Source organism: Petaurus breviceps, unplaced genomic scaffold, assembly GCF_028583685.1.
Source record: "Petaurus breviceps papuanus isolate PSGF00001 unplaced genomic scaffold, PetGlider_PUasm1.0 140, whole genome shotgun sequence".
In the NCBI taxonomy this organism is placed as follows: domain Eukaryota; kingdom Metazoa; phylum Chordata; class Mammalia; order Diprotodontia; family Petauridae; genus Petaurus; species Petaurus breviceps.
The window spans coordinates 24,508,076-24,530,582 of NW_027185698.1; the positions used below are offsets into that span (position 1 = coordinate 24,508,076).

The window sequence follows — 22,507 nt, forward strand, 5'->3', positions numbered from 1 at the left end:
CTGCAGAAGCGTTCTTGCACTATCCCTTTTTGTACATCGACATTATTTCTGCTGAACGATAAGCATTTCTTGTTCTTGAAATATCTCCGATCTTGTGATTTGTCTTTATATTAAATCACTAGCATTATTCATCTGATTTACTCTTTGTATATTTTTATATGTTTTGCACCTGACCATCGTGGAATTTTGCAGTACAAATGGAACTCGATGTTTCTCTTTTAATAGTATTTTGTGACTTTTGTATGTCTTTTTGAGTTTAAATATATGATTTTGTCTCTGTTTTGTGCACAAAGTTTTAATATATAATGTAATATGTGACTTGGAGAGCAGATATTTTAAAGGTTTGTGCTGATGACCTGATCCATACGTGGTTCTGTAGCAGTTGGATGCCAGTAATGATGATGATGACAACAGTAATGACTTATGTTTATAAAGCGCTTTAAGGTTTGCAAAGTGCTTTACATGCACCATTTCATCTGATTACCTACCAGCTACCTCGAGGAAGAGCAGGAAATGGCAAGACAAAGATGTCTCCCCAAGGAAATCTTCAGTCATTCACAGCATAGCATCCATTCACAGTTCCTTTTGTAAGTGGTTTTGACTCATTTGATTTCAGTCGACTCATCTTCTTCCTCTTGAATTTTTTGTTTAGGTTCTGAAAACGGCAAATCTATGGAAAAAAAAAGTTTCTGTGGATTCAGTTTCAAGGTCATCATTTAGCCAACTTCTGGCTGCCCTTTGTGTGGGCAGATGGGTCATTGTCACTATTTAGAGGGATACATTTCATAGGGTTTCTCTGCAGCTCTCCATCTGTTCTAAAGGAAGGTTGACAGCATGCAAGAGGTGGTCTTCTCAAAACAAGACAGTGATTTTTGCTCTCTCTCTTCCCGAAGCCCAAATATAGCCCCTGCAGTCATCATGTGATTACTGGGTTTGGGTTTTGTGTTGTTTTGTTTTTTACAGACCTCAGATCTCATCAGTATGGAAAACTTTTGGTTGTAGAAACAACCTCTACCAGTACAGAGGCCAGCTTTATGACAGTCTTAGAGCAGGGCTCGGACCCTTTTCTTGTTGTTGTTCTTACTTCGACAGGCTAGTGAATAATGTTCCTAAATGCATAAAATAAAATACATAGGATTACAAAGGAAACCAATTACATTGAAATAAAGGGTATTTTTTTCCCATATAATTTCATAGATCCCTTGAAATCTATACACAGACCTTAGATCAATAATCCCTATCTTAGAGAGCTTCCTGGACACTGAAAAGTTATGGTCACACAACTGGTATGTGTCAGAGGAAGGATTTGAATCCAGGTCATCCTGACTCACAATCCAGTCCTTTATCCACTAGGCCATGCTGTTTCTCAGTGGTTTTATGATGCTGTTTAAGTATAAAAGTACTGTGTGTTTTGTGCTTGACTTTGTTTTACAAACGTCTTCCCTCACTGACCTGGACCAGAGAAAAGCATTGGTGCTGATAACCAACCAAGGTGGATCAAGGCTATGGATTCTTTCCATTTGGACAGTCCAGCAACTGGATAATTGGGAAGTAAAAAAGCAAAAACAACAGCCATACACATTTAAAAAACAAAAGACTTCTTAATAGCGTATTTCAAATGCCTTTTAAATCAAGGTCATTTATACATTTAAAGGTTTCTTATTATTTTTCTCCCCAAAATTATAAAACATAACACTAAGATGAAAGAAAAATTATTCTTTAGAATAATCTCTGGAAGGAATTTGAGACACCTCTGTGTGCATGATACCATGGGAAACACTACCAACTCTGGAGTCAGAAGATCTGAGTTCAAATGTAGGCTCTGCTATTTAGTACATATGACCTTGGGCAAATCACTTGACCTCTCGGCCTCAGTTTCCATCTCTTTAAAAAAAAGTAAGGGTTATACTAGATGACCTTATGGGTCCCACCCAACCCAGAATCTATGATCCATTGCTAACTAATAAATTATTTCTCTTTAATTTTTCATTTTGCATCTTCCATGAAATCATCTCTGTCTTTTAGCTTCACACCCATTCAGACACCCCAGTGTTTCTGGTTTCCCTAGTGACTGTATGGTAGTAATCTAGCGGTTCATGGCAAATGCCTCTTTGGTTTCTAGAATACAGTTCCTTCAGTGATGTCTTTATGGTACTTTCTTCTCCTCGGAAACATCACATTAAACAAATATAACCCATTGAAAATAAAGTGTACATACTTTTGGTCCTTGATGGCACAATTTTTAGTAGAAACAAAAGTTCAATAATGTTGGAAATTTTCTCTGTCGTGTTTTCTGTTCTGGGAATAAAAGAAAGAAAATTTGTATGTTGATGTTACAGAGGGTGAGGGGTGAAGGAGGGAGTAAGGAAGGTTCTCTGGGTGACTTCTTATGTTTGTGTTAAATGTTAGATATTACCAGGGAAAGGAAAGGTCAATTTCAGAAAACAATTGGTTTGGTTAACAATTTTCACCAGCAGAAGAATACTTCTTCCATGCACTGAAGACCAATGATCTCATTGGTGTGCTAATTCCTTATGCCCAGGCAGAGTTCAATCTGCCTACAACTTAGAACCTTCAAGCATTGTCCAGGCCCCTTCACCCAAAAGGGCAAATGATCCATTCACCTCTGGTTACAATAACCCATAATTGTCAGAGAGAGGATGCGAACTCAGGCCTTCTCCAGTGCAGGTGCCACTCCAGTGCAACCACAATGCCACCAGTGAGGGAATAATAGGATTAAAAAAATGTTTTTTTCACATAAGGGACTAGATGGTTGTCAGCTGCCATCTTATTATCTCATAGGAAAAGGAAATCGTTAAAATTCTTTAAAGTGTGAGAAAGAACAAAACCGAGGAAACCAATTTATATACTGTGTAGATGCTTACTCATATATTGGTTACACTAAGAAAAAAAGTCTGCTCTAGAAACATTCCCAGATATAAACATTTAAGTCACTTTATTTGTAAGGATTTAAGAATGTTTTATATTGCTTTTTAAATCAATTTCTCATATTTGCCATCAATCCCAAAGTAATTTTATTCTGAAACATGAATTACAAACCAGCTAAGCTGGAGTCAGTAGTTTTTATGTTGTGGCTTCTCTCTCTGTATTGGTTTTCTACCTGCCTGAAAGATGAATCACTTTCATTCTGCTTTATCGTCATTCTTCTTTACTCAGGAGAATCAGCCACCTTGTCACCCCAGCAATTTCTGTCATCCTGTTCCTCTAGAAATGGAAGCTGCCCATCTCTTGGAAGTCCCACAGTTTGGGGGATAACTGAACACACCCCTCCCTAGCTTGGCAGCCACTTTCCATTTTCTCATTGTGAATGCACTCCCCTCTTAAGTGCCTTGGCCGCACAACCTACATCTATCATTTTCAGCTTATCTCCATAGCTGATCCGATAGCAAATCCTACCCATCCAGTGCACACCAACAAGCATCAGTACCTGTTGTATGTAAAGTATCGTGCTATATGCTAAAGAACCAAAGACAAAAACATTCAACCCCTGCCCTCATCAAGCTCCAATTGATGCAACATATAAGTAGGGAAGTAGACATATGGTAATCTGAGGACATAGCACTAACTAGGGAAATCAGGAAAGGCTTACTACGAGAAGTGGCAAGTGAGCTTTCCCTTGAAGGAAGGGATGAATTCTAAGAAGTGGCGGCAAGATTGTAGGAGATAAGAATACGTGGCAAGGCAGACCTGGAGTGAGGAGGACCCAAGGTCAGATATGGCATCAGACACTAGTCGTGTGACCTTTGGGGCACCTGTTTGCCTCAGTTTCCTCATGAGATGTTTTAAAGCACAGTGTCTGGCACATAGCAGGCTTTATATAAATGTTAGTTACTATAATGATGATGATTATATTCTAGGCATAGAGAACAGTCTGTACAAAGGCATAGAGACAGTAATCTGTCCTTTCCTCCCCCCGAAAATCTTGATGCTGTGCTTGGCCTATTAAGTTTCACCTTGTAAGTACATTGGCCCCTTGTCCTAATGCTGCCCATCCTTTTTCAAACCCCTGTACTGAGATTATGAACTTTGAAACACTTACTTGCTCTATTTGCCTCCTGCCCTGCAGGCAGGCTGGGGGAGTCAGTCACGGACATGCTTTCTCATGTGGTCTCAGCTGGGTTCTCTTGGCTGACACCATTCCATTCCCTCTTATTCTTCAGGGGATAGCCAGCTATAGCTGTGTCGTTCCCGGCCCCCTAACCCTGAATGGTTTTGATGGTTTATGGGACCCCTCTCCTCACTGGTGGTGATGGACATCCTGCTCGGCCCCTATGCCAGGGTCAGACTGCAGCTGGCCAGTGCCAGACAGCTTCCAATCACTCCCAGTGGTTTCCAGGCTTCTTTGGTTCCTCCAGTCAGTTCTCTTCAGGTCCCTCTGGCTTCTAGCGTTCGAGAGTGAAGATGGATGAGGCCAACCCCACATCAGGATGCAGATGGACAGTTTCAGAAGTCCAACAGAGACTGCCACTCCAAAGGTTCAGGGCACAGCATCCACCTCTCTCGATGAGGAGAGGGCCCCATACCAGCGGGCTTTGGGAGTGGGGTTATATTCAAATACAATATAACATTATTTCAAAATAAACGGTGTATGCAGGTATTCTCTTCCTGGATAATCAGCAGAGAACTCATCACATACCTCAATGAAAAGATTGAAAGCATCCTTTAGAAACCCCCTTTTTCAACTTAGCACTCCAGATTTCACTCTTTCCTTTTTTGAGTGAAAATGCAGCACATACTGGGAGATGTGACTGATGGACAGGATATATGTATGAATGGACATCAACATGTACATTTAAGCCCCCTACTATCAGCATAGGGATTAGTATGGAAAGGAAGACTGTGAACCAGGTACTGCATTTCTTGAGGAAGGTGAGAAAACAATCAGGGAGCTAACAGATAACAAGCCACAGGAGGCAGAGGGTAATAGGTCTGGATGGAGTAGCTGCTGAATGATGACAAGTCTGAAGGTAATTGATTGACTGATAGAAAGGAGGTGTATGCCTATGCTTCCTCTGGGTCTAGTGTGTCAATAGACATGAAAGAAAAACGATCAAGTAGTGGTGAGGACAGCCAGGAGTGAAGTTATCTTCTTGGGAAGAATCTAGGTTTCTGTGAGTACAAGAAGATGGGAAGGAGCACGAAAGGAAAAGTTGTAATACAAGAGGCAGGAATTCTAAGGACAATCCCAGTGGAGGGGAAAATGGGTCGAGGGCTACTTGGTTAGGGACGAGAAAACTGGGAATGGTAGACTTGCTATTACTCATGTTAGGAAGGCCAGCTTGAAGTTTGTTAGCAATGGGATGGGCACATAGTACCACTGGACTAAGGATGTCACAATTTAAGAGACCAACGAGGGAGCTGGATGGAAGGGTCTTGTCCCTTTATGTCCACCTTCAAAACTGGATCTCCAGAGACCATCCCTAATCACCCATTCATTACTCCTTTCCTCCTCTTGCTCAAGAACCAGGATCAGACCAATTCCCTCCCTCCTCCCCCACCTCCAGAAAAGGGGTGTCAATTGTTCCATTTAGCAAATTTCTAACCCCTAAGTCCCCCTCTCCCACTATAATGTAAATTCCTTGAGAGAAGACTCTCTTTGGTATTGGTAGCCCCAGTGCTTAGCACAGTAACTGGCAAGGAGTAGCTTAGCAAGGACTTATAAATGAATTTGATTCATTGAAGGAAAGGAGGGATTCTAAGCTTCACAGGGGGAGAAGAGTGTCCTTCTTGCTGTTCCTTGCCCAGGATACTCCACCTCTTATCTTTGCACTAACTGTCCCAGTGCCTAGAATGCACTCCCCTCTTCCCTCCCAGCTCATCAAAACTCATCCCTTATTTCCTTCAGGACTCAGCTGTAGCTCCCCCTTCTACACGAGGGCTCTCCCGATTTCCCCTAGATGCTAATGTCTCCCCTCCCCAAACGACATCCTCTTCTGCACATTCCTGAATACATACATGCTCTCCCTCCCAATACCTAGAATCTAAGTTTCCTGAGTTGTCTTTTTCTTTGGATCCCAGTTGCTAACACAATGCCTGGCTCATAGTAGGTGCTTAATAAATGCCTGATACACTATGCATAGGTATAGATAGGAGATAGAATGTTATCTATGGGCAACGTTAACTAGGCCATTTCTTTCTCAATTACACTCTTTTGTCACATTAATCCCCAGCTCAAAAACCCACAGGGATTTCCTATTTCATAACATCAAATTCTAATTCCTCAGTTTAGCATTCAAGGATCTTTTATCAATTCCTCTCCTACCCACCTCATATTAATTTTTTATACTACCTCCCCAACCCCATTCTAACCAACAAACACCTATTCTGACAATATACCTATATACATAGAACTTGCTTATACCAATTTCTCTACTTAAAATTCATTTCACTCAACTCCACTGGTCACCTATAAAATTAACCCCTGGGTGTCTCCTTAATAGCCCAGTTCATAACTGAAAACTACCCCCAAGAAAGTCCCTACACTTAGACCACTGTTTGCCACTGTGGCTCATACCATTCCCATAGTATTTATTCAGTTTCTATTAGATCAGTCACGGATCCATCCTATAGTCTCCTAACAACTCCCCCAAGTATTTTCCCCCAACCCAGGATCATCTACAAGACAGGTGAAAAGCTTTGGGAAGCCTAATTCTAATTTGGGAAAAATTGGAAAACAAGACCTTGAAAGTAATGACAAAACAATTTAAAGAACTGGAATCAATTTTTGTGAAGATTGCTATTACAACTTTTTAGACACCTTAGCTTAAACTTGTGGTCAAAGGTTTGGGTTGTTTGTTAGGGTAAAAAGCAATAATGGGATGTGTAAAAATATGACAATTCTTTACTACCTGTCTTTATCACTGAATAGTTTATTACCCTTCCTTCAAAACAACCCAGGCTTCTCCTATTTATATTTTATTCTCAAGATGGTACTTTTAGGGTTGTACAGAACCTTCTATTAGAATAAACAAGAGAGATGCACCGCACCCCAGAGGTGGCTCCCTTTGGTCTGTAACGCTTTGGTCAATCCAAAATGGTGGTGCAGGAATGGGCTGCTCAGCTTTCCATGACCCTGAAGATGCAAGAGTATCCAACCCTCAAGGTTGAAACACTGCGTTTTCGAGCTGCACAGAAAAACATTGACTGAGAGATCAGACACATCACCGTGGTAGTTGCAGAATTAGAAAAAACCATGAGCAGTTGTCCTGCTGTTGATTCAGTTGTTAGACTCCTTGATAGAGTAGTTGAAAAATTAAGTGTCCTCAAGAGAAAGGCAGTCGAATTGATCCAAGCTGAGGATGAGAGTGCAAAGTGGTGCAAATGCAGAACAATCAGCCAGCAGCTGCCAACATGTGGGGAAAAACACATGGATTGCATGATGGTGGGGCATCTTTTGCACTGCAGCTACAACACAGCAGGCAAACTCACTAGGCGAAGTGGCATGGAGGAATTTGTGAACGCTGAGATTTTCTTGAGAGCCAAAGAATCTTTGGAAAGACAGGAGACCATGATTTGTTTGGCTTGGTGTCATAACAAATTGAGCCTCAGGAAAATGAAGAGCTGTCTGGAGTTCAGCTTCATGTACTCATTGGACAGAACAAGAGACTGGATTCTGTGAGACATGCACTTCAGGCAAGCTGAAGGAAGTCAATTTTGGATGAGTGATGGGAATATTAACCTTTCCTTCGGACACTCATATCTCTCCTTATCTTTTGGACCCTGCCGGATGGAGGATGCTGATCCAGCAGTTTAGATATGATAATTACAGACTGTATCAGCTGGGAAACCACTCAGCCTTCACCATCACACTCCAGGCAGGCCTTTCTGCCATAAAAACACCACAGTGTTATAAAGAAGATGGAAGTTCAAAGAACTCTGACCGCCCTGTGTGTAGTAAGTCACTGAACAAGCTGGCCCAGCCTTTGCCTATGGCCCACTGCGCCAACTCCCAGCTAGTCTGCAAGATTTCTGGAGATGTCATGAATGAAAACAATCCACCCATGATGCTACCAAATAGATATGTCTATGGCTACAATTCCTTGCTTTCCATTCATCAAGATGACAGTCTTGTGCCCAAGAACCAAATAAGTTTTCAACTTCCCACAAGCTGAGAAAATATACATCATGTAGATCCCCGTGGCCCCAGGATGGAGTGCCAATGCCAGCTGGAATGGGATGCAGTGTAGGGGGTGGCTTGCCTTCTTCAGGCATGGCCTTCCATGGCCAAGAAGCACAGTATGCCGTCTCAAGGATCAGACCTGTCGGTGGCAATGTTGTTTCTTGTGACCAAAGATCAATGAGTGACAACTACCCTTAGAGAGGAAATACAACTTAGTAAATTTGTACTTGAAAACAACATTCTGATTGGTAGGATTTTGTAACATGAGTCACAAGTTTGATTCTTCTGAAAAGTACCTTAATCTTTCAAAAATAAATTTTCTTTTAAAGATGACTTAAATACTGAGGGACCTTCAGACCCACTTAAAAATGTGGCTCAGTTATTTTCCCCATTTGTTTTTCCAGTTAGTCTCCCTTTTGCTAATGATCACACATGGAAAACCAAGGGGATTTTTCCATGAAAGCTTCTTGTGTTCTCTGCTGTGGATCCTGTAGGGAAGTGACAGTAGTGCCATGTTTAAGACCTTGCACTTCCAGGGATGTGACGACCCTGAGATGATGACTTTATCCTAGAGTCAAGCAGAAGTTGTTCCAAACAAGCTTAAAGATGCTGCCAAAACACCAAGAAAACAGCGTGGCAAGCAGACCAAATTGCTTGTTTTTGTAGATTCTTCCAGTTTGCCCTCCTCATGTGAAAGTCTTTGAAGTTCTTAGTTATATGCATAGGGGTTAACATCAAATCATTAGTGCTACTGCCTAATTTCTTGCTTTGAGAATGTATTCACATGAAAATCAGTTAGTGTTGGGCAGTTTCTGAAGAGGCCTTGCAGGATGGTAACATAAGTTTAGGGTCTAAATATTATTCATTGCAGAAACTAATAGTCCAGCCTCCACAATTACTGATGACTTTTCCATACCAACCAACCAACCATTGTAGCTTAAACAAAACCGTATTATAGAGATTTGTATTTAGTGCTTATTTTGCATGTTGATGTTAATTAGCTAATAAAAATTATAAATGTAAAAAAAAATAAACAAGAGAACAGTTGTGGTATGTTTGGAACTAGAGGGTGTGAAAAATGCAATAGGACTGAAAGTCACACTCCCCCTCCCCCCAGTCTTCCTTCACCTGAGCCCCACGTGAGGCCTCCTTTACCAACGGGGGCTGCACTCACATTGCCAAGTTCACAAGGGAGTGTGATGGAACCCTGTTCTAATTATTAACAATCCAGCCCTAGTTTCTTATTGCTTTCTCTTTCATTTTGCATCTGACACTCAGCACCCTTGCACCCCATTTTTTTCATTGATGCTGGCAGCAATTCTGAATAAGGGGCAAAACAAATCCAGTCTCTGACTGCCCAGCTGGGGGATACTGGGCACCTGGAGGATGAGGGGCTTGGCTGGACTCAATGATCTCAAAGTTCTTCCCCACTCCAAAGCCATGATGCTAGGCTCAGGTTCAATGCTGCAACATAAATATCTTATTTCACTGTGCTGCAATAGCTTAACTTTTAATCTGATGCTCAGCCTCTTAGTCTAATTATAACCTCGATCATCCCTGAGACATAACTAAAACCACATCTAGTTTCTCATGCGCTTAGTTTCTAGGCCCACAGTGCAATGGCTTCATGCTGCTACTGATGATCAGAAAAGAAGAAAACAGGCTCTGAGGGTCTAGTGCCCTTGCTCTTTAGAGGGCCTCCTCCCCCTCACCTTCCCAACAGTTAAGTGTTTATCCTCTAGTACTTCACAATTTACAGAACACTTTTCACGAATTCTCTGATTTGATAGGCATAAAACCTCTCTAAAACAGAACAAGTATTATCCACATTTTACAGGTAAGGAGATTACTAGGCTGACAGAGATTAAGTAATTTAAATTCACAAGATTCGCAATCCCGCTGTAAGACAAAATCTATACATGGTAGACACTGTTTTTTCATGGAATATGGTTTTTCACTTTTTTCTAGTTTGGGGTTTAAACCAATTGTTGAGAAAATAAGTTACACGGACAAATAGAAAGTGAAATTCTTTGAATTTTTTATACATGAGAAAACTCAGTAATTAGCTTGTAAAATAGCATTAAGTAGAGTTTTTCATTTAAAAATTTTGACAATTAACAAAATAATGTCTAGGAAAAAAGCAATGTCTAGAAAAAGGAAGGAGTTAAGACAAGCAATGAATAAGACTGAAGAAGTTGGTACAGAACAGAAGAAAAAGAACTAAAATAATGAAAATTTGTTTATAGGTTAGTTTAAAATGCAAGTAATTTTTATTAATACAAGTAAAAAAGAAATTAGTCATTTTTCTGTCAAAAAATGTAAAAGCCAATGAAACAGAAAAAAATGAAAAATTTAAAACACTGAGTTTAAAAACGCAGCTTTACCCTGTCTCATTTCTTAGTTGTCTTCTTCACCAAGAAGAGGCATAAGGTTTAGCTTTGTTTTTTCCAAAGCTGCTGTTTTAGCTCGTCTTGGTAGCCTCACTTTCCTCTCTGTGACTGGTCCTGGTATTTCCTGGTCACTAAAAAAGATGATCCAATTCATTAACATAATTATAAACTTTAAAACATTTCATTCATATTTAAAATATCCAAGCCTCTTGCTGCTATAAAGCACCTTTCTATAACTAATCTTAATTAAATGAAATTAATTCAGCCACAGGACTAAAGCCTCTATAATACTAGTGAGACAACACCGACACTGTCCCTACTCTTGTGACCTAACAGAGTATTTACTACATAGAAAATACTCATTCAGATGTTTGTTGGAAACAGCTCAATGTTACTTTTATGTCCAAAGGTGTATGGATACAATTTCACTTCAAAGTCTCAAACCAAGATTAGTTTAACATCTGCAAAGAAATAAACAGTTACGAACAGCTACTCAAAAGAACAATTCCCATTCTCTCAGAAGGAATATTAGAAAAGCAAGCTAAATGTTCTTGTCTCATATATTTTACATTATTCTATCAGGTCCTGAAAAAAGCCCTTCTTCACCTGAGCTTAGCAAACTGACAGGAAAATTATTTTCTGAAAGCACAAACAGATGTCCTTAGAGGGACTGGATATTCCAACTAGCTTTTAGCTGGAATGATAAGCTATCATCTTTTTACAGAGACCAAAAGTCTCTTTTCTAGTTATTCTGCCTCTTTCTTCATCTGGAAAATGGGGGTTTTCTCAGAATTACTGTGAGAATCAAATGAGATAATGTATACCAAGCACTCTGCAAACCTTAAAGAGATAAACGATAGCTATTACTGTTAGAGTCTAAACAAATCCCAAACTCAGGAAGAGTGAGCTTGTAGTTTTTGTTGACTATTTAATTTTGGAATATATAGTTAGATGAAGATATGAAAATAAACACCAAACTGGAGAACAAAAAAGCTCAACACAGAACTTTACAGAAGATGCTGTGTTAAGCGCAGAACCCAGGATCTACCTGGCAGGTACAGAGAAGAAGTTCTACAGAGGCAACTGAACTTGAACATGGGACATTTAAAGAGAACTGACAGGTTAACAGCACTTTAAAGTTGGTAAAGCAATTTGCAAATATTATCCCCTCCCAGGTCCCACGGCTAGCAAATGCCCAAGGCAGGATTTGAACTAGGTCTTCTTGACCCCAAGCCTAGTGCTCTGCTCCCTGCCCCACACCCCTTCTCAACTCTGGGGGGTATTGGCACTTATTCTCAATTATCCTGCCATGTGAAATGTGTCCCACGTAGAGAGAAGGAAGAATTACAATGTGTGGAGAAAGATGGACTAAGATAAGCGAAGAGGCCTATTCCATATATACCTTTCAGAATTAGTCCCAGCATTTTGACGTCTTCTGTTCACAGTTCTTGATGCAGTTGTGACTTTTCTCTGTCCTTTAAGGAAAGTCAAAAATAGTTTCTTAAGAGGAAAGCACACATTACCAGTACTATGTACCAGTGAGACCCTACATTTCCAGCTCAATATGCTGTCCCTCCCTCCTGCTAAAATGGGCTTTCTCACTTTGAGCATGTCCTTTGCTTTCCAGACTTTTGCCTTTTTGCTCATACTGTTCCCTATGCATGGAGAATCCTTCCTCCCCTATTAAATTTCTACCAACTTCTATAAAATCCAACTCAAATGGGACCTCTTTCATAAAGCCTTCCTGGATCTCTCTTGTCCCAGTAACAAGCCCCTCCTGCTCAGATCTCACATAGCACCTTACTTGGCACCCTGAGGATGCATACAATAATAATCTGTATTATAGCTATGTTTACATCTTATCCACAGCCCCCAAATTTTATGTAGTAAAATTCTGTCCTACATAAACTTTTTATCTCTGCAAGCACCTGGCACGGTGCCCTACACCCAGAAAAGAACAATGTCTGAGGAAGACAAAAGGAATGAAGGACTGGGTACCCTAAAGTATAAGAGCCCTTACAATTCTCAAGATTCTGTTAATGTTAGTAGAAAAGAAGGAGACATCTAGCATAAGATGATGTACCCAAACAGTTCACAAACATGGATCAGCAGTGATCCGAAGGCACAGGAGAGGTGCTCAGAATCCTCCCTGGCAGCGAAGCATGGGCAAATCCAGCTCATTGTGGAAAGTGCTTTGTTTTGTTTTTTCATTTTCAGTTCCCCATACTCTCCCTTTCTCCTGTCCCTCCCCATTGCACTGTGAAGACAAGCAATATGAGAGCCATTATACATGTGAAGTCACAGAAATCACAGTGACAAGTGTTAGTACTGAAGCTGTCACTGCATGAACACATGGGACGGGCTCAGATGGGCAGGCCGGAGCACCGTGGTAAGAGATGCTTCCAGGTAGGCGCGACTGCCGTGTGCTACCTGTACATCACTGCTTCAAAAGCAAAGCCCTGACTTCCAAAGCTTTAAAAGCTTTTGAGGACTCTCATGGGCATGAGCTCACCAGCATGTAAGGAGTCAGATTATGCCTAAGGGAAAGAAAGTTATTTCAATGCAATAAAGCAAAACCTCACTCCACTGCCACCTACAAACTGGAGTTGTTTTTTTATCAAAATCAAGAATTCTGCTTGCTGACATCCCGCAAAATTTAGGTAAAATGCTGAAACATCTATGAACTTTTTGACAAGGTATAATTTTTCACTCATTTCTGATAAGGAGCAAAGCATAACATGAATTGTATTTTTACCCTTATATGATCTTAGGACTAAGAAAAATGGATATTGCCTAAGGGAGTGAGGGGAAAAAATGGAGTTATGTCAAAGAGATGTTTTATAATGCTTATTCCTAAAGAGAATTGAAATGTTTTGCAACATTTTAAAATAAATATTAAATGACATCTTATTTGTTATCGTCTAACTGAAAACAACTAATGTTTTATTTGTAAACAGTGAGAACAATCAATCTGTACGGTACCTCTGTTAGACTTGGATACAGTGGTTTTAAGTGTCTCAACACCTTTACTTTTGGTTATAAAAGGAGTCTGAAACATTTCTTCATTCTTTTCTGTTAAAGAAATACAAAAGATAAATCAAATTCTTCAGAAGTACTTACTTTACTTGGCCTTAGTATTAGTATCATCTTTGTTAAACTAGCAATGATACACAAACCATAATTTATACTAAAAAGTTATCAAATTCTAAGCACTGGGTTTTTTGTATTCCTATGATTTCAGAATTCTAGACCCTATCTGATGCATCTAAAAATTGATGTACTATTCATTAATGTATAAAAATGCACTCTTCAGTATTAACGGCAAATAATCCTAAATACTATTCCACAATATCTCATACAAAACCAACCAATATTTCTTACGTGTCCACTATGTGCCATATACCATGCTATAAACACTATAGAATACAAAAAAAAATGAACCAGTCTCTGCCCTCAAAAAACTTATATTCAATTGTGGGAGCCATACATGTATAAAATTATGTAAAAATGAATATAATGTTATTTTTTGGGGGGGAAGGCAATAATATCTGGGGAGAGAAGGGGAAAGCCAGGAAAAGGCAATGTACAGAAGGTGATGCTTGAACTGTGGAAGTAACCAGGGATCCTGAAAGGTAGACAGGAGGAAGGCACATATTCTAGTCATGAGAGATAGCCAGGGAAAAGGCATGGAGATGGAAAACTAGCAAGTGAAGTTAGGCTAGGTGGTGAACCTGCGGCCTCAAGGCCACATGTGATCCTCTAGGTCCTCAAGTGTGGTCCTTAGAATGAATCTACTTGTATTTTATTTACTTGATATTTATTCTGTTATCAGTCCACAAGTATGTAGTCAGCACCTTCTGGGTGCTAGGTGCTGTGCACTGAGAATATAAAGAAGGACAAAATGTAGCCCCATCCTCAAGGAGCTCCGTCTAATAGGGGAAACAATGCAGGCAAGGACACCCAGACCAGGCGAAGAGAAGATAAGTTAGAGATGCATGTGTGTAACCTGAGGCAAGTTATCACCAGCCCCATCTGGGTTGTTGGACAAGATCCTCTAAAAGCTCTTTCCAGTTCTGTGATTTTGGCACATTCTTAAAGAGACTGTACTTAACACGAGCTGATCAGAAAAAGATGCCATTTACTTCTTAAACCAAAACATATTTTAGAGAACTGAAACTACTTTAGTTTTTTTATTTCATTGTTACCTTTCTCATTCTGATTAATGGCCACGGCAGAGCCATCAGGATCCTGTGCTCCTGGAAACTGGTCACCGTGTTCATTACTTCCTTTGACCAGCTGCATCTTGATTTTCTCTAAGGCTCTCAAACATGTCTTATCTTTTACTTCCTGTAATTCAGAGGATTATTATTAATACAACTTAACTGAAATTTTTTCCTTCAAAAAAGAACATTAGATTGATATCAAATTATGTGATTATTTTCCCAAATGATATTAAATTTAGCCAAATGCCTTAGCAGAGAAATAATTTTGTTTCTCAAAAGCAAAATCTACTTATATAGTATTTAGTTAAGAATTCTATTGGTTAAAAGGGAGCTAACAATATATAAAATTCCTTAGGATAAACATTTTATTTTCCATGTATACATTTACATTGCTACAACAAGGGACATTTTAATTTACTTACATACCTCAAGAATCTCATCCAATAATACGGTAAGTTCTTTTGTAGAACTGTCACTGAGTTCTAAAGAACTCAAGGCTTTTACATAAATGCGAATTTCTGGTGCACATGGACTTATTAAGATTTCATTGCAAATTTTTATGGCTAAATTATCATGTACTGTTGAAGCCTAAAAAAGCAAAAGGAAAGTATATGTGAAAATCAGATGCACGTATGATTGACTTGACTGAGAAGCTCTCCCAAGGTCTAATCTAAAACTTTAAATGCATGCTGAATATTTACTCTTGTTTGTTCTGCTATCACTCTAAACTCAACATATCTTGATAACCACAAACTGGAAACTTCAGTCATTTTTCACTTGTCTTTTCTTCCCTGACCACTTGCATACAGTTAGTGACCAAGTCTTTCTTTACAAAACCTTTATCCATTCCTTCATTGGTTATTCCCACTTACATTATCTAGTTCACATCCTCATATCTCTTCTGGACTCTTCTAATGCCTTCCTGATTCCAATTTATTTTACACTGTGTAGGAAGATTACTTTCCCTAAAATAATTTTTATCATCACACTCTCCTCATCAACATTTTTCCTGCCCACAAGATCAAGTCCAAATTCCCTGAGTTGGCAGTTCAATATCCTCTACAATCTATCCTACTGAGTTTCCAAATATCTCACATTATTCCCCCAAATTAATCCCAACCAGGGTTTCAAAAAAATAACTTGCACATTCTTGCTATTCCTTTGCCTGTTTCCTTTCAGAATGTCATTCTTCTTCTCCTCTCCATTTATCTAAGGAAGAACAATCCTTCAAATACTATGCCTTCCTCCCAGAAACTTGCATTAACCACCTCAGCTACAATGATCTCTCTCTCACTGCCTGAATTCCTATAGGACTTAACAGTATCACCTGTGTCTCACAAATCCTATACCACCTTTTATTAGCCGTTTCAGGTATAGATATCATAAGCTACATTAATAAAAGCACAACATCCAAAACAAGAGAAGTGACATGCTACTACTCTGCAAAAGTCATACCTGGAAGAATGTATTGTTCTAGCCCATTTCATTCTAGGAAGAGCAGTGAAGGTGGGCCCAGAGGAGGGCAACCAGGATGATGAAGGAAGCAGAAAGTATCCCATAAAGGATGAGTTTTAGAACTAGGAATATTTAGGTAGCAAAAGAGAAAATGTAAGGAGGACCTGACTGGCACTTTCAGATATCTGAAAAGCTGCTCTATGGAAGAGGGAGGCTTCTTGCTTTGCTTGGTCTTAGGACTGAACTAGGAGCAAGAAGTGGAAGCTGAAGAAGGGCAGATTGCAATTTAATGAAAAAATTCCAAACAACCAGAGCTATCTAAGACTGAACTGACTCCTTTAGGAAGTAGGTCTTCCATTTGTAAAGGGGCAAGGGAGAGGTTTCATAGGGTGACCTTTCAGGTCTTTTGAATTCTGAGAGTCTATCATTATTATCTCCCCACATAAATTTAGTACCCAATGACAACTGGCACATTGCCTTACACACAGCAGGCACTTAATAAATATTTGATTATTTAACTGAACTGTGTGAATTCTTAATTTCACCATAACCACTTAACACTTCACATCTGATTTTCTATGTTTCATGGTAACAGTAAAAGGAACTGACTGATTTTATCCAACTTTGGAACCCTTAAGCTAAATTTACAAATCAGCATGGTAAAATGAAAAGATCACTGGACTTAAAAGTCAGAAGCCCTACATTTAATTCTTGGCTCTGTGACCTTGGGGAAATCATTTTACCACTATATGTCTCAGTTTTCTCATCTGCTAAAAAAAAAATTTATCTTGCTCACAGGATTGCTGTGCAGGTGGTTGGTAATGTCAACTCTAATCCTCAAACAGAACAGCCATCGGTAAGAGTCTTCAAAGGGTTCTTATTTTGTGATACTAGTTATGTGTTCCTGAAGGGCAAGATCTATGACCTTCTTTAGTTTTCATCCCCTCAAAGAACTCAAAATGTAACAAACAAAAGTGATTGCTAGCAAACATTTAACATAATTTCTCAGAGAGCTCACACATAGCCCAGAGGCAAACTCGATTTTTGCAGGAATTTTTCAATTCTGTGATTTGACCATAAGGGCTGAGCCCCTAAATTGCCCCATAACCAGAATTAGGTATGCCTTGATTAGTGTGTCAGTTATCAATCTTCTCCCCTCTGTGCTAACAGATTTACCTGGTAGTCCTGAGAATTTCTGGCTTGAGGATTCAACCCACTTGGTCTTGTCAAATCTACAAGTAGTTCAGCTACATTAGCAATATCTATTTCAGCTAAAGGAGAAGAGGCAGGTGCATTTAGCAGTGTTTTCAGAGTTGGGAAAAAAGCATCTTCAAAGCACTCCTGATTAGTCCTGTTATAAAAAGTTATGTGGCATTATTAAAATATTATGAAATTCAAGTTTTTTAACAACACAAGAAAACCAAATGAACATCAACAATAACTACGTATAAAAGTTCACTCAAGTATTGTATAGATTAGTCTGACACTATCTAAACATCTTGAGTAGGGTCATTTTATTGCCCATCACACCTCAATAAAAGTGGATAGCTAGCTGAAGTTGGTAGCATTTTATAGATCACATAAAATGGAACGGTGCAGTACAATGAGAACAAAGTTGAAGATGAATCACAGCTCTATAAGTATATTGCCTGAGCAACCTCAGGTAAGCGCTTAACCTCTCTGAAACTATTTTCTCATCTGTAAACATTCTGGATTAATTGCCAATGTCATTTTTCTTTTTCTTTTTTTCAGAAATTCATTTAGTATTTCCCCCCAGTTGCATGTAAAAACACTTTTTAATATTCATGTTTAAAACTTCGAGTTCCAAATTCTCTCCCTTCTGAACCCTCCATCATAGAGAAAGCAAACAATCTGATATAGGTTACACATTCATACTCATACCAAACACTTCCATAATAGCTGTGAAAGAAAACATAGACAAAAAAAAACCTCAAGAAAAAAATGAAGTAAAAAAATGTGCTTCAATCTGCATTCAGACATCATCAGTTCTTTCTTTTGGGGGTAGACAGCATTTTTCATCCTGAGTCCTTCAGAGTTGTTTTAGATCATTGCATTGCTGAGAACAGCTAAGTCATTCACAGCTGATTACCTTACAATATTGCTGCAGATAGTACATTTCCCTTTGCATCAGCTCATATAAGTCTTTCCGGATTTCTCCAAAAGCATCCTACTCATCACTTGCTATAGTAAATTGTATCTGGAAGTTATTTTTTTTCCTTTTTATTGATTACAATGTCATTTTTCAAATCTAAATCTTATTACTTATAAATGTTATGTAAGTGTGGACAGAATTTAACTATCTTCAATGCAGGGAGAAAAACTAGATGAGAAATGGCTTCCAAAAGTTTACAAAATATTTTTCTAAAGACTAGGAGAATTTAAAAAAAAAGGAAAAAACAATTATGATCATGTTTGTCATTAATGTAGATGGCAACTACTTATACAAAGTAGCAGTGACTGAAATATTTAAGATCCCTTCTCCCATAAACATTGGCTTTTGTTGTGTGTTTTTTTGAATAGGTCTCCCTTTCCTGGACAAGCAGGAAGGACAGAAGGTGCTAATGGATCCACTACTGGTTACTATAGGAGTTTCTGACATAATCCATTTCCAAAGTAGGCCAATTTGCCCCTCTTTAGGAATAATAGCACCTAACTCCTAGGTGGTGGTGAGAGCAAAATATGGTCATATATGTAAATTGCTCTGCCGATTTTAAAATGCTATATATATTAGCTATTATTATTTAAATAATAAATCTAATGATTTTGGTGTATGGAGAGGAGATGCTTTGTTTTTAAAAGAGTCTGTAAGTCACCTTCCTTTTTGCTCTGCCAAAATAAAGGCTCATTAATAATCAATAAACAATAAGCAAAATGAGATCTTATATTTTCTACTTCCTTCAGGAGACTGAAATGGCAAAGATGTCCTCTAGTAAGGTAAATATCTTGGGAAAGCATGCTTGGTCCCTACTAACTCTCATCCAGAAGACCCTTAATTCATGTACGGATAACATATATGGATAACTTAATTCACGTACGGATAACATTTTGATTGATGTTCTTCCTGAATTTTTTCCCCCATCTCTGGTACCATTCCCTCTTTCAGATACTTTTCTTTTTTTTTTTAAGCAATCAGGGTTAAGTAACTTGCTCAAGGTTACACGGCCAGTTATTTCTGGGTGTGGTGCTGAGTGTCTGAGCCCGGGATTCGATCTCCAGGTCGTCCCAACACTGGAGCCGGCGCTCTTCCTCGCTGAGCCTTAGGGCCGCCCCTAAGCAATCGGGGTTAAGTAACTTGCTCAAGGTTACACGGCCAGGTGTTTCTGGGTGTGGTGCTGAGTATCTGAGCCCGGGATTTGATCTCCAGGTCATCCCGACACTGGAGCCGGTGCTCTTCCTCGCTGAGCCTTAGGGCCGCCCCTAAGCAATTGGGGTTAAGTAACTTGCTCAAGGTTACACGGCCAGGTGTTTCTGGGTGTGGTGCTGAGTATCTGAGCCCGGATTTGATCCAGGTCATCCCGACACTGGAGCCGGCGCTCTTCCTCGCTGAGCCTTAGGGCCGCCCCTAAGCAATTGGGGTTAAGTAACTTGCTCAAGGTTACACGGCCAGGTGTTTCTGGGTGGGTGCTGAGGGTCTGAGCCCGGGATTCGATCTCCAGGTCATCCTGACTCGCTGAGCCTTAGGGCCGCCCCTTTTCAGATACTTTTCACACTGATCCTTTGAGGTCCTCAAAACTGTTGCTCCAACAAAAATCTATCCTCCTTGGTCTAATTTAGCTACTTTTCCCATCTTTATTCTCTTTAATGCCTTATCTACTTCCCTCACAAAAAAACATCTTTGACCATGATGTAAGAGTTCAAGAGTGCTAGTTCCATGATGGAGAAAATGATTTGACATAATACTTTTTATAAATATTTTTCTTTTTTCTAGTTTGTTTTCTGCCTTCCATTTTTTTTGTCCTTAAATGCCATAGGATAATTTTGTTTAATTGGTCTCACTAAGCTTTCTTTAAATGAGTTTCAGCAAAATGTTAAACAGGAAAAATTAATATCTAGGGAAAAAAATTCAAATTCTTATTGAGCTTTTTTAAGACTCTTCTGACTTAAAATTTCTAACTTATTCCATATAGTGATAATTTTTATTGAGAGTACATATTTAATCTTATAAGGGAAATGAATGGGGAAAAGAGGACTTATTTCACAGAAATTGACTAAAACAGCCTCTGCTGGAATGTACTTATTGCTTCTAATATCCTCTTGCTTCTTTCTTTTCCCTCATCTTTGCTCAAAATTCAAATGATGAATTAAATCCTTTTTTAAATTACATTTTAATATATTTAATTTGATTCAAATACCTGCTTGCATAAGCAAATATGGGGAAGAACACCCCGAGACAATGTCGCAGCTGAACATCCTCTTCAGTCACGGGATTGTACCACAACAAGACAAGGCGAGAAAGAAGCCTGCTGCTGACTAACCGTCCGGAGAACATCAGTTTGGCTAGTCCTTCTGCAGCAGCTGTCCGGAGTTCAGAGACCTGAAACAAATGTGGACCATGACAAGAAGGATATCTGCACAATTATTTATTCTAAAGTAGCCCAGGAGTCATCCCCAACATTTTAAATTGTTACCGTCTAAAGATAATGTTCAATATCCACCAACCTACCTAGTTCTTTAAAAGAACATACTATGGGAAGTGGAGTGTAAAAAAAGGCACAAAAGATAAATTTTGCTCATTTCATAATTTAACCTTGGATCAGTGGTGTATAAACCGGGAGTTTCAGAGTCAGAGTTTACAAAGTGTTTTCCTCATACCACTACTATGAAGAACATCAGTATTCCCATTTTTACAATGAAGAAATTGTTTCCAAACTTTGCAATAGCTTTTTGGGAGCTCAAAGAAGTCAGTCATTTGGGAACTGAATTAATACATTAATATCTATCTAAACTACATTGACAAAGACAATATTTATAGGTATATAAATTATGAAAAATTGTTGGAATGACATACACACATATCTGCTAAGGATTTTCAGTTTCCTACCCTAGAATACAACTAAGTTCTAGATCCTAGATTGTCTTGAGTTGGAACAGTCAAAAGCTACCTAGTATAGCTCAACTATTTTTTATTATAGGAAGTCTTTCGGGCTTTAGTTTTCAGATCTAGCAAATCTCTGGATCTAACTTGTGCACTGTAGAGCTTTTCTTTTCAATGGCATGAAGTTAATTTGTCACTGGAGGAGTTGGGTTTTCTTCTTAGTCTTTGCATAGAAGAGACAAAACCACTAAACTAACGTGTCTTCTAGCAAGGTTTGACAGACAGGGGTCTAGGCAGCATGTGGTATAGTGCAAAGAGGGTTGGATTTGCTGGATCTGTTGGACTGTCCTAAAGAGGACAGTAGTTATTGCCTATGTTACTTGGTCTGTGACATTGGTCGGCTTCTTTGGGCCTTCCTTTTCTCATCTACAAAATGAGGGGGTTGGACTAGGTGACTTGTATTACCTTCAAGCTCTAAATCTATGATCCTATGAGTGATTCTTCAGTTTTCCTAACAATCCTCCTTGTCAATCAATCAAATCACAAATCATTCATCACACACCAGGCATTGTGCTACATGATGGGGGACTCAGAAAAAAAAATCCAACAGTCTCTTTCCCCCAAATCTTACATTCTTGAGAGAGACATGATCTTACAGAAGAATATCATAACATATGCAAGATAAATATAAATTAGTTTAGGGAAAAGATTAGAAATAGAGGGGATTAGGAAAGGCTTCTGTAGAGGGTAGTGCTTGAGGTCTAAGTCTTTAAAGGGGAGTTGAAGGAAAGAGCTAGAGGAAACCTGAATGATCGTCAAGTTCAGTCACCACATTTTACAGAATGGGGTCAATGACTTGTCTCAAGTCTTGGCTGGTAGTGTCAGAGGTGACACTTGAATCCAGGCTTCCTATCACACCTCTTCTACTACACCATGTCATTTTCTTATAATAACCTCTGGGCAAGATCAAACAGTCTTTACTAATCAGACCTACAGCCTCTATTGCTTCCCTGAAAATAGGGTTGGAAAATTTAGCTAAAGTTAGCCGAGGTTCTGGGTTGCTTAGTCTTCACTAGGCTATGCTGAGTACTCAGGAACACTGTGTAAGTGACAAGGGTCCCTACCTCCAAAGAGCTTATAGCAGAAACTATTAAAAAGCCATTTACCCCCTTAGTTCCTAATAATCTAATTTTTAAAATCTATAATTTTCATTGTTACATTAGATAATGAAATTATTTTGTGT

The 22,507-nt window shown here is 39.1% G+C and overlaps 1 protein-coding gene and 1 pseudogene across 1 annotated transcript in view; one reads left to right on the forward strand and one right to left on the reverse strand.

Annotated features, from left to right (window-relative positions):
* Window positions 1–4: 4 nt before the first annotated feature.
* On the forward strand, window positions 5–10,046 carry LOC138147036 (E3 ubiquitin-protein transferase MAEA pseudogene; annotated as a pseudogene).
* A 329-nt stretch (window positions 10,047–10,375) lies between these two features.
* Window positions 10,376–22,507, reverse strand: part of NCAPG (non-SMC condensin I complex subunit G) — a 45,870-nt gene continuing 33,738 nt past the window's right edge. The window contains exons 15-21 of the mRNA XM_069069179.1: window positions 20,582–20,763; window positions 17,385–17,559; window positions 15,180–15,341; window positions 14,736–14,877; window positions 13,513–13,602; window positions 11,933–12,005; window positions 10,376–10,661 (exon numbers count right to left, since the gene is read on the reverse strand). Of these exons, the coding sequence (XP_068925280.1) occupies window positions 10,538–10,661; window positions 11,933–12,005; window positions 13,513–13,602; window positions 14,736–14,877; window positions 15,180–15,341; window positions 17,385–17,559; window positions 20,582–20,763 (948 nt within the window). The 3' untranslated portion in view covers window positions 10,376–10,537. The remainder of the gene's footprint in view (window positions 10,662–11,932; window positions 12,006–13,512; window positions 13,603–14,735; window positions 14,878–15,179; window positions 15,342–17,384; window positions 17,560–20,581; window positions 20,764–22,507) is intronic.